Source organism: Tympanuchus pallidicinctus, unplaced genomic scaffold (assembly GCF_026119805.1).
Source record: "Tympanuchus pallidicinctus isolate F22 unplaced genomic scaffold, pur_lepc_1.0 scaffold12, whole genome shotgun sequence".
Classification (NCBI taxonomy): Eukaryota; Metazoa; Chordata; class Aves; order Galliformes; family Phasianidae; genus Tympanuchus; species Tympanuchus pallidicinctus.
In genome coordinates this window covers 13,037,965-13,052,994 of record NW_026294637.1, presented here as the reverse complement: position 1 = coordinate 13,052,994, position 15,030 = coordinate 13,037,965, and the positions used below count along the sequence as shown (strand labels likewise).

Here is a 15,030-nt window from a genome sequence, read left to right as displayed (position 1 = left end):
TACTTTAAAGTTTGACCTTACTAAAGCACATAAAAATGGCATCTACAGAGAAACCCTAAAGACTGCTACAGTTTTTTATACTTTTGAAAAAAATAAAAGATCTTTTTCAACAAGTCTTGATGTATACTGCATGTGAACATCTTTTCCTCCACTACAATGGTCAATTTTATGTCTTACACACAGCAGGAGGGCAGTGACTTCTGGATCTGGAGGTTAACTTTTTCTTGTTTTAAAAAGCACTTCTGTAAAAATTTCTTTTAAAATTTCAGTTGCACATTCAATAACCACAAGGAAACTGTATTCTCCATATGTAAAATGCTGAAAAACTAACTGCTCCATATAGAAGCAACATAAGAATACACTTGTTTGCTTAATCTTACTACTTGACTGAAAAAAATATTCTGAGGATCAGAGAGAAACTCTGAATTCTCTGACAGCTGTTATTGAAGCTTCTAGTTTTCTATCCTGCTTTACAACAGTTATGTATTAACTTGCAGAAACACACTATCAGCTGTACAGCTCTAAGTTTCAGATTTATTCCACTAAATGTCTGTCAAAGCTATTTCAAATTCTTGCGCTAAAAAAAAAAAAAAAGCACAGCAACACTGAAATTGTGAAGTTAAACAAACAGAGTACACAAAACACTACCTAGGCTTTTTTTTTTTTTTTTAAACCACACTACAATATTAAAAGCTGCATTTTCAGTTAATCATGTTTAAAAAAAGTTGTTTGTTTCTACAGCTTTACAGCTAAAGCAATAGATGAATATGAACAGTGATGGTACTGCAGTTGCATATGTTATGTCACAGAATCTTTTCAGAACAGTAGGATGTATTCCTGAAAACTAAGGTCATAGCAGTTACTGGACTACAAATGTTAGCAAATGGCTGTGCTCTGCTGATTAATTTCCTTAAAGCTTTGCTTGTTGCACAGAAACTTTCAAACACTGGCTTCTTTTTTTCTTTAAATACACTAATTAAAAATTACCAAAGTTATTTAATGAGAGATTACTTAAATCTTTTCTCTCCTGTGCTGTATGGAAATATCTTTAAGGAGGCAACTACTGGACCAAGTAACCTTCAGATGACATAAGCCCCTTTAGTTTGAAGGATTTCAAATGAGCCTCAGCCTCTATGAGTTATGTCAATACAATCCAGCTTTTCTCTTCTGGGAGAGAGCACAAACGTGTTCTCAAAGTTTTAATGAATATGTGCAGTTGTCTTTTACATTAGTGGTTCTATTTTTTGTATATGCATATACACACACACTTCAAAGTAATCACTCACATTAGACCTTTTTTCCATATAAACATTACTGATTTTTCCATGCGTAAGTATACACCTGTATACATATGTGAGGTACATGCACATACATACATGTGTATACAGGCATGTGTATATATGTATTTTAGCACATACATGTGTGTATACATATACATACATATTCTACACTTTTCAAATGTAATGAATAAACTTAGAAGAATTCTGATTTTTGGGAAACTGTGACTGACAGTCCTAACCTATGCCTGTGACAGCTAAGGAGTAATTGGTATTTCAGCTTTACAGTGATTTAGCAGTTTCAGCACAAGCTCTGGATATGGGCTAGTTTTTATTTGTTTGTTGGTTTTGTCTGTCCACTTTCCCATGGGTTCTTTGGTAATTAGAATGGTATGTATGCAAAGAAACAAACAAAAACATGAAAACCTCTGAGATAAAAAATTCTCATAGGAGTTAATTGAGCATAGCAGTAGGGCTGGACTAGATGATCAATAAGGGTCCCTTCCAACGTGAACTGTTTTAAGATTCTATGATTCAAGGAAAACACACACGAAACTAAAATAAAAAGCAGTTCTAAGAACCTATTACAAAATTTAGGTATTAAATCATCCTCCATTCTTATATCAACAAAAAAATCAACCAGAAACAAGTCTGAGCATACAATATAGAAATAAATACTAATGCATACTTTATCCAAGACAATACCACTGCTCAGAGAACAAGAACAAGATGAAGCAACATATGTACAGAGTAGCAATCCCATTTGTACAAGATAGTTGAGAATTAAGGAATTTGCAACAAAGATTACTTTATGGATCAAATTAAGAAAGACATTCATGTGTTAATAATTAAAGAAGAAAATTATATGATAATGAGGTGATAATAAGCTCTAGGTTGTGTAGAAGAAACAACACAGATCAGCAGCAAAGAAAGAATCATAGAATGGTTTGGGTTGGACCTTTAAGATCACCTAGTTTCAACCCTCCTGCTATAGGCAGGGGACACCTCCCTCTAGACCAGGTTGCTCAGAGCCCCATTCAACCTGGATCCAATGCTTTCATTAGTAATGAAAAGGTCCAATGATCAAGTCAACACCAACTTCTACAAAGATTATGAAAATGCAACAGAGGATCAAGATTATGTTTCTGCTGTTATGATCTTTTCAAAACATAATGGCTATATTAAAGATAAAAATAGTTGTGCAATTAAGGATAAGAACTTTACTGCCTCTTTTTGTCTCTGCCTCTTGCTGTCTTTTTATATTCTAGTGAGAGAAAGGGGGCTTGCAAACCAGGTGTTCAACATCCTTGCAGATTTTGTGAAGGCTTGCAAATTCTTCTCCACTTGAATAACTGCACTCTCATCAAATAAGGCTTATCGGAAAAAGAAACCAATTGAAACTCTCGCTAAATAAGATTTATCAGAAAGAACAACCAGTTGAGACCCGAAGAAGCTACAAAGGTAGACTGACAACATGAACTGACGAACTTCAGACTTGCTGAGCAGGCCTAGTAGAGTAATTAATATTAACTTCTCTCCCCTGGGCAGCATAAAGTTGGGGTTAATTGTACATGCTACATATGATAGAAGTCGCACACAAAGGAGAACATATATTAGGTGGACAAGGAAGTCTGCAATCTCTGAGTACTTCAGCCAGTGAAGAAAGGAGGAAGGACAGTGTGTTGCTGAAGTTAAGATAAAAGGGTGCTCTGCCCCTGATACTGTGAGAGCCACTACAGGGGAGCTGCCTCCATGGACTCTCCCTTTATTGAAAAATAAACAAAGCTAAGGACTTCTCTGTCTCTTTTGGGGATAATTGAGCAAGTCTATTGGAGCAGGAAATAGGAATTAATGAATCACAAGTATCACTATAGAGGAATAAAGTTATTCCAAAGTTCACCTTCAAGCTAAATCTATGCAGAAGTGTGCAAAGTGACTGTCATTCACTGCAAAGAATTTTTAGTAAAACTTATTTTCAGAGGTGGAAACCACTTCTTTCTCACAAGCGCTTTCCTACCCATGTACATTAAAACAGAGCAGAGCTGAACAATGAGATTCTTTGTGTTTCAGGTTAGGTGGCAAAGCAGAAAGACAGTATGATAAACTCAGAGTAGATGAATTTTACTAAGTGAAGCACAGAATTTTTTTAGATAGAAAGCCAGCAAAAATTGAAAATTTCCGTATTGTCACAGTATTTCTTGAGAACGAGTTAGGAAAGATGAGAATGTCTCATGCTACCATTAACAGATTGAAAAGGATATTTAAAAGGGAATAACATTTCACAGTAAATGAAATGTGAACCATGAGTCTTGCCAATGATTTTCAAATATAAAATGCGTGTAATTCATGTAAAATACAAGTAGTAATTTCAATATGGATTCACTTGTAATTTGAATATTATACTTCTATATCAATATATTAAAATAACACATCTAAAATAATAACAAAAAATTACAGAAACACAGATATTACCAAAACAAATCCATTATCATTTCTCATGTCATTATAAACGCTTAGCGGACCCTGAAATTCCCTTTAGTAATTTGGCCATTTAGTCATTCTAGCATAAAAACAAAACAAAGCAAATTCTGTAACTCATGCATGAAATGAGAAACTTCAGACCTCAAAATAAACTGTGTTGCTGTTGTTTATATAACTTTTTTTTTTTTCTTTTCTTGTCACCCATCTGTATTTTAGGTTTCTATTAGCTAGCATATTAAGTTACTATAGTACTCACTTGTGCAGCTACCAGTAAATTTGTTTTTAATCCAGGCTTAGAACGCAGGCATAGACTCCAGCACTAAAGGCTTCCTACTTTAACAATAGCATGACCTCAGATTATTATGGGTCCTTCAAATTTTGTTTCACTCCCTCACTAATTGAGAGTTTGTGGAACATCAATAAAGTAAAAGCAAAAGACTATACCACAAACAGAATCCCAGTAACTTGAGTCCCAAGTAGTAGCACCGGAGCCTTGATGTTTTGAGGATGCATGGATTGGAAGCCAAACTCTAGCACATTTATTTAAAATCATGCTGTGGTTTCACCTAGCACAGGGCTAAGCACCACACAGCCACTCACTCCTCCCACCTTCCGAGTGGGATGGGGGAGAGAATAAAAAAAATAAAAGTAAAATCAGTAGAAGTCGTAGGTTGAGATAAAACAATTTACTAAGATAAAGGAAAAAGATAATAATTATGACAAAGACATATATATAAATGTATATAACAAGTGACACACAAGCAATTGCTCACTACCCCTCCCAGCCAATGTTCAGCTGGCCCCCTGAGCAGTGGAAGAGAGAAAGACAAACACCCATCCCCTTCATAACTTCTTCTGCATGATGTCATGTACTATGGCACATCCTTTTGGCCAGTTTAAGACAGTCCTAATTCTGTTCCATCCCATCTCCTTGGGCCCTTCACAGAGAATGGCCTCAGTTCTGTACCAAACTGCTTAGCAGCAACTATAAACATTCATGTGTTATCAATATTGTTTTTCTCCTAGAACCAAAACATTGTATCATACCAGACACTCTGAAGAAAACAATTTAATCCCAATTGAAACTAAGACAAATGATTTTATTTTCTATTTCCCCTCTGAAATTAAAGCTATTCTAAAGAACATCAGCAAATCTGTTTCATAGAGAAAGAAATTAGAGCAGAAAATCATGAGTTGTATATCTCAGAGTAAACTGTTTCCCAGACTTCTAGGAAATTGCTAATGAGATTTGATGCTTAACATAAAACTATAGTAGTAGACAAGCTGTAATGAATCATGAATCAGTTCCATATTTTTCAGAACGTAAAACTAAGGCAGAGAACATTTTTCTATACCTTGACACTCTAAGACAACCACAAGAACAAATTCCTTTCTGTGAACTACACAAAAACTTGCATACTACTGACTACTGGACTTGCGGATGCTCTAGTTACTTTTTCAGTCCTCAGGAATTACTCTCTGTTTTTCTCATTTATTACAGATCTTTGTTACAGGACCTATAATTTCATGTTACATCATTCAAAAATCTCGAATGTTATTATTAAGGTCTTTCTTTCAGAATAATGAACTTCTAAATCTTCTTAGACTTGGTGATATCCTGCTCAATGGCCGCATTTCTGTCAGCTCATTCCATCTCCCCTCACCCACTGACCTTAATAAACACACGGGCAAAATACTCATTAATCTCAGGGAGCATATCTGGATTACTTTTTATATTGATTTATAGTTAAACATACAATTGTCACAACTTCTTTTTAGACAGTCAAGAACCTTTTTGTCATTTGTTTGAAGTTACCTTGGCAAATCTTACAGTATCTTTAAGTTTTCTGCCCCATGAGATGTAACTATGTTAATAAATCCATTCTCCTCTCTTTTTGGGTACTTTATTTATTGACCTAACATTTCGCAAACTAACGACTGATGTTTTTATGTGGAAAAACTTTTTGTTACCCATCTTTTCTTCAGCATACCTTAATCAGTTTTAACACTTGGGATTAAAATAAAGCTGCTTCTCTGCTGAAACTGGACAGCATCTTCAGTTCAGCTAACTTCACTAATTAACTTCCAAAGCTCTGCCTTCTCTGCAATCAGGATTCTCTTATGTTGGCCTACTTCATTATTGCAGTTACTCTTTTGAAACTAGCATATGAGATTAACAGAACATACAATCATCTGTGTGTGTTGCCAGGGTATAGATCAGAATTCCACATATTAGTCACATTTTATACCTGCATTCACTAGAAATCCAAATTTTTTTCAAGCTCTAAAGTTTCAAACTTCAAGAATTGTGAGGATCAATTTACATTTTTCCTTCTATTTTACAATGCTCTAAATGATATCTCTAACTGACCTCTATTCCAAAAATTTTGTGGGTAAAAAGCTACCTTCTCTAGGAACGTTTACAACAGGAATATTTACAAGAACAGAAATGAGGAAAGTTTGAGTTCTGTCTGCGATATGAAATAACTTTTGCAGATAATCCTGGGCAATTAGTAACTCAATTATGTTTCTTTTTTACCAGTTATAAAAACAGGAAAAAAATAGTCTGTGGTGATTCAGAGGCACATGTTCAATCATGGTTATAAACCTTCAACAAAATAAAGTTCTCTGAATACCTGTTCTCTGCATCTACTGATCCTCTCAGACAACAAATCCGAATTATTCTTTTCTTCATCAAGCTCAAGTTCCAGGTGAGATAATTTGTCCTAAATGGAACAAAAGAAAAAAAAGCAAAAAAAACCTATTTTCAGCACACTGTTTTCCCATCCTTTCATCCTTTTTGGGATTGCTACCCAGCCATTCCTCCTTAAACTTCAAGGACTCAAACTGTTTAAAAGAATGGGCTTGAAAAGGTAAAGTTTTTTTCCAGAGACATTAACACATATACTTGATGAATAATATTTTACAAATTTTCAACAACAAAGTTATTTTGTTCCCTCATACATTCATATGAAATAAAAGTATTATTTTAATAAACTTTTACCTCCATTAATTTGATTTGTCTTGCTCGGTCATCTTTCAGGTGGTTTTTGGCCTCCAGTTCATACTCCAAACCCTTCACAGTCTGTTCTAACAACTGAGTTTTTGTTATTGCTTCATCTTGAGCTCTCTGGTGGTCCCTTAAGTTTTCTTCCAGGAGACGCATCTGAAACAAAAAGATTACAATAATACACTTTATTTTACATTTCCTACACAGAACATATGATTTAAAAAGCAGGACTAAAATCACAACAGTTTTGGAAGCATAAATGTAATTGCATCAAGTTACATGCTTTTCCCAGTAATTTTTGATTTATCCACAAGATGGCACAAAGAAAATAAACATGGATTAAAGTATCACATCTGAAGATATGCTTAAAACTAAAGGTTTTACAATTATAATTACACACAGCTGTATTTGTATTTATTTTTATCCAACTGTAGCAAGCCAAAGTTTCTACCATTTTCTAAATGCTTATATCTTCGGCTTTTTTGCAGTACTGATCCTTTCCTTTTTAGACTGCCAGTATCTCAGCTTTTAAATAATTATGTATTTCATTCTTTATGAAGCACCACAATGACAGCATAATACTGACGGCACAATTGCTAACACATCCACATGTTACTTGCTCTACAGTTAGGAGATGAGGAGAAAAGTTTTCTGCTTTAAAAAGAGCATGTACTCAAGGAAATTGTCTAAAACCTTTATGATACGTGAAAGGAGCAAGAGGCTGTTTAGGTGAAACTATTACAAATTCCTTTTGCTTACAACTCATCAATCAGAAGTATTTTGTTCTCTTAGAGTTTTGATTATCTTTTTGCCAAACAACGAAGGATTAATTTTGTTCTGACTTTTTTCCTTTGTACTTGTGTCCTGTAGTTGTAACAAGAAACACCAGAAGTATTTTTCATAATTGCATTTCAAACAAGTTTGTTAAGGGGAGAGTGCAATACAAGAGAAGTTTTTAAACAAAAAAAATAAACTATTAAAATACTCTGTACGTGAGGGGAAAAAAAACAACTGAAATTTGAAACCAGTTTACACTCATAGCTTTTCCAATTACGGTACAAGTATAAGCAGATCTTCAAAAGACTGGATAGATTTTGTAGCAAAATCTACATGCTTAAAGCTAAAAACATCAAGACTGTGGCTGGTTCCCCATACACCTATGTCATTTAAATCTGCAATTTGGCTCATACAAAAGAAGAAAAGAACGTAATTCAGTTCATTTAAAATAGACTTGGGTTGTGGTTTTTTGTTTTGTTTTGTTTTATCAATAGCTGTGTGCTTTTTTTTTTCCTGAATCAAAAATATTTCTACATTCTGAATTTACTCAGCAATAGACACTAAAAGAGCAGCAGGTCATGAATGGAATCCTTGTCATATCACTGAGATACATCCATTTCTGAAACACTGCAGTTATCTATCTGTCCAAGAAATCATTTCCCTTGCAGTATTACATTGATTATCCTAATGAAAAATGAAACGCTGAAGTACACTGATGGAGGTCCGTCTTTCCTGATGAATTAAGAAAACCAAAGAGTGGTAGCCAACATACATTGATTGGTAAACTATCTGAACATAATTCTAGGTCAAAGGTTAAAATTAATCACTGAAGTTATGAGACATTACCTCATCCTGCATTCTAATGGTTGTCAGGCGTGATTTTTCTACCTCAAGGTTTTTTTCTTTCAATTGTCTCTGCACATCTGCAAGTTCTCTGCGATTTTTCTCCTTGTATTCATCAAGCTGGTTCTGAAGCTCCACAGTTGATGTTCTTGAGGCCTCCACTATTTCAGCCATCTGGGAAAAATGGACAGATTTTTTTCTCCTTAACACAGCGCTATGAAAGGTTCTGTCATGATTAATCCACTAAAAGATGTTTGTCTCAAGCTTCAGTGTTCAAGCCAGAGTTCCCAAACAAATATTTATCAAACATTTACAGTGAAATGTAGTAACGCTTCAGTATATGAATATTAAATTGCATTGTTTACACACAGATGGCAAACTAAGGCTCTAATGCAAAAGCAATTTGAAAATCAGTTGTCAGTCTTTGAAACAGAGCTGATCAAGAATGAGCTTTGGTCTGCAGTAAATTGGAACTAAACTCAAATCTAGGATTTTGTTTTAACAAAGCTATTTTACAAAAGCGTTCTGAGATAGCAGTGTTCCAACTACATTTCCAGCCCTGAGAGCTTGTATTAATAGTCTTTAAGTGGAAGAAACTACAAGTTTGCATTTCATTTATTTTTACGTTTTTTTTTTTAATGTTTGCAATTTGGCAGCTCATTTGCTTCTGCCTATTAAATTTTTAGACCCCTGCAGCCTCTTTTGAGTGAACTCATACCTCCTCCTGTAAGTTTTCAACCGTCTTGTTCAGTTGCCATCGTTCATTTTCCATTTCATTCTTTATCTTCTCCAGCTGTTCCTTCTGGTGAGTTTCATCTTTTAACTGTTGGGTTAACTGCTGTCGTTCCTGTGAAATACAGCGGATGTTCTCCTGCAGTAGATTAAAATACATATCTAATTAAATGTTGAGCCTCTTTTCTAACAGCTTAAAGATATTTTATATAGTACACCTGTGCAGCAATAATGCCACCAGTTTTTTCAAAATTAACACAAATTAAACAGCTTAAAAAAAAAGTTAACAGAGTTACAATTTGCTAGGCAGCGTAGGATAAACAATATTTTAGTGATGCTTTATCACTGTTGTATATTCTGGATCACTGCTGCAACATTCATAGGAAAAAAACATAGTCCCTTTTCATGGTTCCATTATATGCAAACGCACATTCTTCTGCAATTGCACGCATGTTGGCAAGTCCAACCTCCTACACAAGTTTTAATACTCATTTCTGGTTTCAAATTTCCCCATACATTCCACTTCCTGTGTTCCTTACAAGTATTTTCAACAACAAAATTCACTTTCCTACAAAATGAAATAATAAAATAATGAAATAAAATACAACATTTCTACTGTGAGTGAAAAATAATAATTGTGGTTTTTTTTTTTCCATTGCTGTGCTTTTATAGCACTTACATGCTCTCATCATAAGGCTGTCTTTGACAGACACACGAACAGAACTTTGCTGCATCTGGCACAGAAATTCCCTTCCTAAAGATTTGGCATTAATCTTCAAAACATACCTTCATATCTAGACTACATTTTGAATGATCTGCAGAGCCACCTTGCATGCTCACATACCAGGAGCATATGCAAACAGACTATATATTTCTGTTATCATATTCAGGATGTGTGTTTAAGAATTTACCACCCTCCAGTTTCTAAATACTGTTCATCAGTAGAATGAGCATCACTAGTTCACTCTAATAAAAGAAAAGCAGGTTATCTTACATCTCTGTGTTGGAATCCTTACTTCTTCCTTCTTCCTTCATAGTAAAATATCTTAATGGCCCTATTGTAAACAGAAACTACAAGATTAAGGAAGAGTTTGTTTTTATGAAGTCTGAGAAGCACCATTAAGCTGACTACCACCAGGTTATGGACAGTTAAAGCTGCTTCAACAGAAAAATGTAAATAATTAAGATCAAAACAAAATCTAAAAAGCATTGCAAAATATACTTTTAAATTTCAATTTCATTGTTACAAATTTAAAGATTTGTTGAACATCTGATACAGAGGGTGCTTTATTGCACATCAAAATGCTGTAAGTGTGCAAACATTTGTGTTTCTTCAGGCAAGGTAATTTAGAAACACACAAAAAAATTCCTACTCTTATAACATGAAGATATATTGATAAAATTTATATTCTTATAAGAGAAAAAAATATTGTTAAAAACAAACAATTGTTAAAAACAAGAGTTTCTTTAGATCCCTTAAATCCCTATATAACCTACTAATAAAGACATCTCTAATACAAACAGGAGTTAATGGCAGGTGCTTAAGGAGTGTACACATAAACCAAAAACATGCTGGGGGCTAATAGATGTTATTTTGCAAAGTCTACTTCTGTGACAATTGCGTGATAGCATCAAAGGATTTTTAGAACCTTGAAAAGATTGAACTTCAGCATTTCAGTTCTGAAAGCTGCTGAATTCCTGGGACCCTGCTAACACGCCATATTTGAGCAGGCTATAAAAACCTCATGTGCCCTTCCCCAACAGCTTTTCACAGATCATCTACCTTTACTGTTTGTTTACACATCCTTGAGAAACAAACTGCATAGACACAGATGAGTGGAACATACTACGGCAGAATAATGTTGCCAGCAGGAAGTTTTTGCATTTGTAGCACACTGAAAAGGCAATTGAACATCGGAGATAATAAGCTGGTTGAACTCTCTAGTTCAAAGTTATCAACAAAAAGTTAATTACCACCTTGAGAAGAAATTTATTCTACTAAATAGGGCAATTACCATCTTGATAATAGACGTGAATAAATACAAATATTTAAATAATAAATACAGTAGGCTTAATAAATAGGGCAATTACCAACTTGATAATAGACGTGAATAAATACAAATATTTAAATAATAAATATAGTAGGCTTAATGCAAGCAAGGTGTCACCTTAATTTCCCTCAGGTCTCACTAACTTTTGCTTGAATTTCAGATATGTAGTAGATAGAGACCCTTGAGAATGAAATCTAGCTTTTTCTCCTTTGAGTCATAGTCCTGAGAAGGAACCTGCATTTTTCACATATTGTATCTTCCCATTTTCATCCTCTTTTTTATTTTCACTGTTTATTATGGAGAAGGATGAGAAAACAAATCCTAAGAACATTACCAAAAATTAGAGAGCTTTGTGACATTTTACTCATAATTATTCTAACAGAAAATGTAACCCTAGATACGTTCCGAGGAAAAATTTCAGTTTCAGTGAGTTTGCTTTTAATTAGATTAAGAATAAACTGACAGCAGTGATGTTGCTTCAGAGTATCATGGATATTGAAATTCAGGTGATTTGTACTCTGATGTTCCAAAATCTGTTGAAAACTCTCATGCCCACATCTTCCTTGTAGAACATCACTGTATGCTGAGCCAGTTGGTGTATTTTAAGAATCACAGGACGAAGCGTTTCCTGGACCTAGTAAAGATCTTGTCACTTTCCAGCCACCCATTCTGGTAAATTACATTTTTCAGTTGAAATCTGAGATATCCTATAGGATGTATCATGTTGGTACGGCTGACATTTTTTAATATACTGCAGTACCATATGTGCTGTGGTTAAGGTTCATAAGTCACATGATTTTCTTTGTCAAGAGAATTCTCATTAACTTTCAAAAATATTTTCAACAATTCAGAGATTTTAAGATGTATTTTACTTCCTGAAACAGCAGACTAGATAGCGGAGACTAACCTAACTGATGTTCTAGTACAGCAAATACAATACAGTACACCCAGAGCTGAACGATCATTCAAACTATTAAAAAAGATTTGTAAGAATTTGATAGTTTGTGATTTTTCTCCCTGAAATTTTGATAGAAAAAACTAATAATAAAAAAGATCTAGCAAGAGAATAAACACGCTTAGATGAGACTGTGGGATTGATGAAGTATTTTAACATTGCAGTGATTCTGGCACTTCGAAACAAAGTGTACTTCAAGAAGAATGAGATGCTACTCTGTAGAAAGCAAGGTGACTCAGATAAATGGTAAATTTAAAATTTAAATATTTCTAATTGATCTTTTTCTTACCTGCATATTTTCTAGTTGGCTTTCTAAAGATGTTTTTAATTCCATCAATTCTTTTGCCTCTTTTTCAGCATATTTCAATGCTTCTTCTAATTGTTGATTTTCATCCTGCAAATAAGGGATCCGATATATTTAGAAAAAGAGGCACAGCCTCCAGTTTGATACCCACAAAGAACCAGAATTCCTTAAGAAGTCATACAAAACTGCAAATATTTAGCAACATTCACTGACTGTCTTACACCTCTAATTCCCATTTCTCTATGTAGTAATGCTCACAGATAAACTGAGTTATAATGCATGTTCACCCTTATTTGTAAATTTTTGTTCTTAAAAAACATATTTCACAAATAAAAAAAGAGACCACTTTAGTGGCTTGTTTTGCTACCTTACCTTATATCTTTTTAATTTTTCCTTCATTGAACTTTCTTCTCCTTTCATATTATCAAATTGTTTGTGCAACTCTTCATTTTTTGTTTCTAGTTCATCAACTGTTCTCTTCAACTGTGTGTTTTCCTCAGTCAGCTTTTTGACTTGATTTTCTATACTACTTCGTATCTCTTCCACAGCATCTCTTTCACTGGCAAGAACAGCAGCATTCTAGTAAAAACAAAAAACAACAAAAAAAACACAAACAACGTTTTTAAAAAAGCAGAAATAATCACAACTGCTTTCCAACATTTTCAAACAGACATTTCACAAGGCACCACAGAAAACATTAAAACACCAACACAGAAATTAAACTCCGTATTAAAGTCTGTATGTATTACAAACGTATTTTTATTTTTCAAAATTACCATCTGAGAACACACAAGGAAGACTTTGTTTCTCCTCTGCCAGCTACATGCTAAAGTAACATTACTTCATTGTCTCATTCCTGCCATCGCATATTTTTACTTTAACATCATCTTCCTTGTTGCCCTAAATGATTTTCATTATCACATCCCATTGCTCAGTACTTACAAGTAATTAAAAAAAAAAAAAAAAAATCCTAACAGATATCAAGAGCCTTACGGGCATTTAAGAAATAATATATTCATGAGAAGTGTCTTCCACAACAACAAAATTTAGGCAACCTTGTCCCACTGCCCTTTTCAGGCTATAATGTTCAGCACTCTACATCCATGTAACTATTTGTGGAGCTGCAAAGGACTACAGCTTAGGCAACAAAAATAAGAATTTATGTTACATGTATATGCATTATGCATAAAATGTCATATATTATATATCTTATATACATGATATAAACTTGACTAAAATAGAAGGGGCATACTGGCAGTTAGAAGTGTTTCAGGAAAAAATGTCCCAATCTATTTAAAAACATGGTACCACAACAGTGAACACCAGCACAGTGGGGCACACAGCAAGCAGGCAGGAGCAAACAGCAAACTACAAGTGCCTTACAGCGTTGTTGGTGCAGCTTTATCTGCATATCATAAAATCCACTCTTGGGGCTGTGTTTATTTAACACAAGTTCTGCTTGATTTTCAGTGACTGTCACAGGACAGAAGGCGTTCAGCTACTCAGTCCAGCTTGTATTCAAAAAGATACAATTTGTGGATTTTTTTTTTTTTGAGAAATAAATCAATAAACAGCACAAAGACAAAATTACAACGAACTATTCATCATAGTTTATCACATGTGGTTACAGAGTTTTTGGCAAGGCAACTGGCTGCAGCATGCAACTTCTCAGAGATAATTATCACCTTAGTTTCACCACTTACCTGCCCCTAAAACATACACTATCACTTAAAAGGTCATGCATTTTGTTTGTTGCTACTGAGGAAACCACGAGAGGAAGTATGTGTCTATACTGTTACAGTACTACACAGAGCAGGTATGTTCTTGTAAGCATCTAACTCTGTGATGTGAAGGGCTTGAAGTGTTTAATTTCTGGTCTTCATTGACTTGTCAGTCACAGTCCCCTCAAAAAAAAAACAAACAAACAAACAACCAAACAAAAAGAAAAATCATGATATAATTTGTGGTTCTTGTCCCTGAGTGTTCAAGGTCTCATATAAAGCAATACTCTGTACAAAGATCCAGTTCTCATGTACAGGTCCACTGTCTACTACATTAAGACCTTACATTAGAGTATCAGAACAGCCATATGACTCAGCCTAGACAAGTGTTCTCTCCAGCAGCAGCCAAAACAGATATTTCGGGGGGGGAAGAAAAGAAAAAAGAAAACAAAAGAACTATAAAGCAAGCTTTTCTCCATCATATTTGCTACCTCCTAGATCTTACTGTTTTTCTCTCCATGCATCATCCAGTAATTTCCCTAATCTTTTCCAAATCCATCTGTATCTTTGGTTTCTACATTATCTGGTGGCAACAGGTAATTGCACACTAATTACTGAGGCACAGTATTTTTGCATATGAAATCATGTTTATCTGAATGAAAACATATCTTCCAGAGCAGTTTGGCAAGAAGCTATTTTCCTCTGTTTCATGAAAAAAAAAAAAAAAAAAAAAAACTCCCCAGTTATTTTTTATTCTATTTTCTCATTCCTCATTACTTCCCCTGCCCCAAATGGAAAAGTGAAGTTATGTAAAAGAGTGTTTACAAAGTGTGTCCTCACTAGACTGTTTTCTAGTGAGCAATAGCTTTAAAAAACATG

General features: G+C 34.3%; 1 protein-coding gene across 6 annotated transcripts in view; it reads right to left on the bottom strand.

The window, feature by feature from the left end:
* Positions 1–15,030, bottom strand: part of CGNL1 (cingulin like 1) — a 52,507-nt gene that overhangs the window by 5,747 nt on the left and 31,730 nt on the right. For all 6 annotated transcript variants that reach the window (XM_052672404.1, XM_052672408.1, XM_052672409.1 and 3 more), the window contains exons 9-14: positions 12,803–13,009; positions 12,416–12,520; positions 9,107–9,259; positions 8,392–8,562; positions 6,763–6,924; positions 6,395–6,484 (exon numbers count right to left, since the gene is read on the bottom strand). In XM_052672404.1, the coding sequence (XP_052528364.1) occupies positions 6,395–6,484; positions 6,763–6,924; positions 8,392–8,562; positions 9,107–9,259; positions 12,416–12,520; positions 12,803–13,009 (888 nt within the window). The remainder of the gene's footprint in view (positions 1–6,394; positions 6,485–6,762; positions 6,925–8,391; positions 8,563–9,106; positions 9,260–12,415; positions 12,521–12,802; positions 13,010–15,030) is intronic.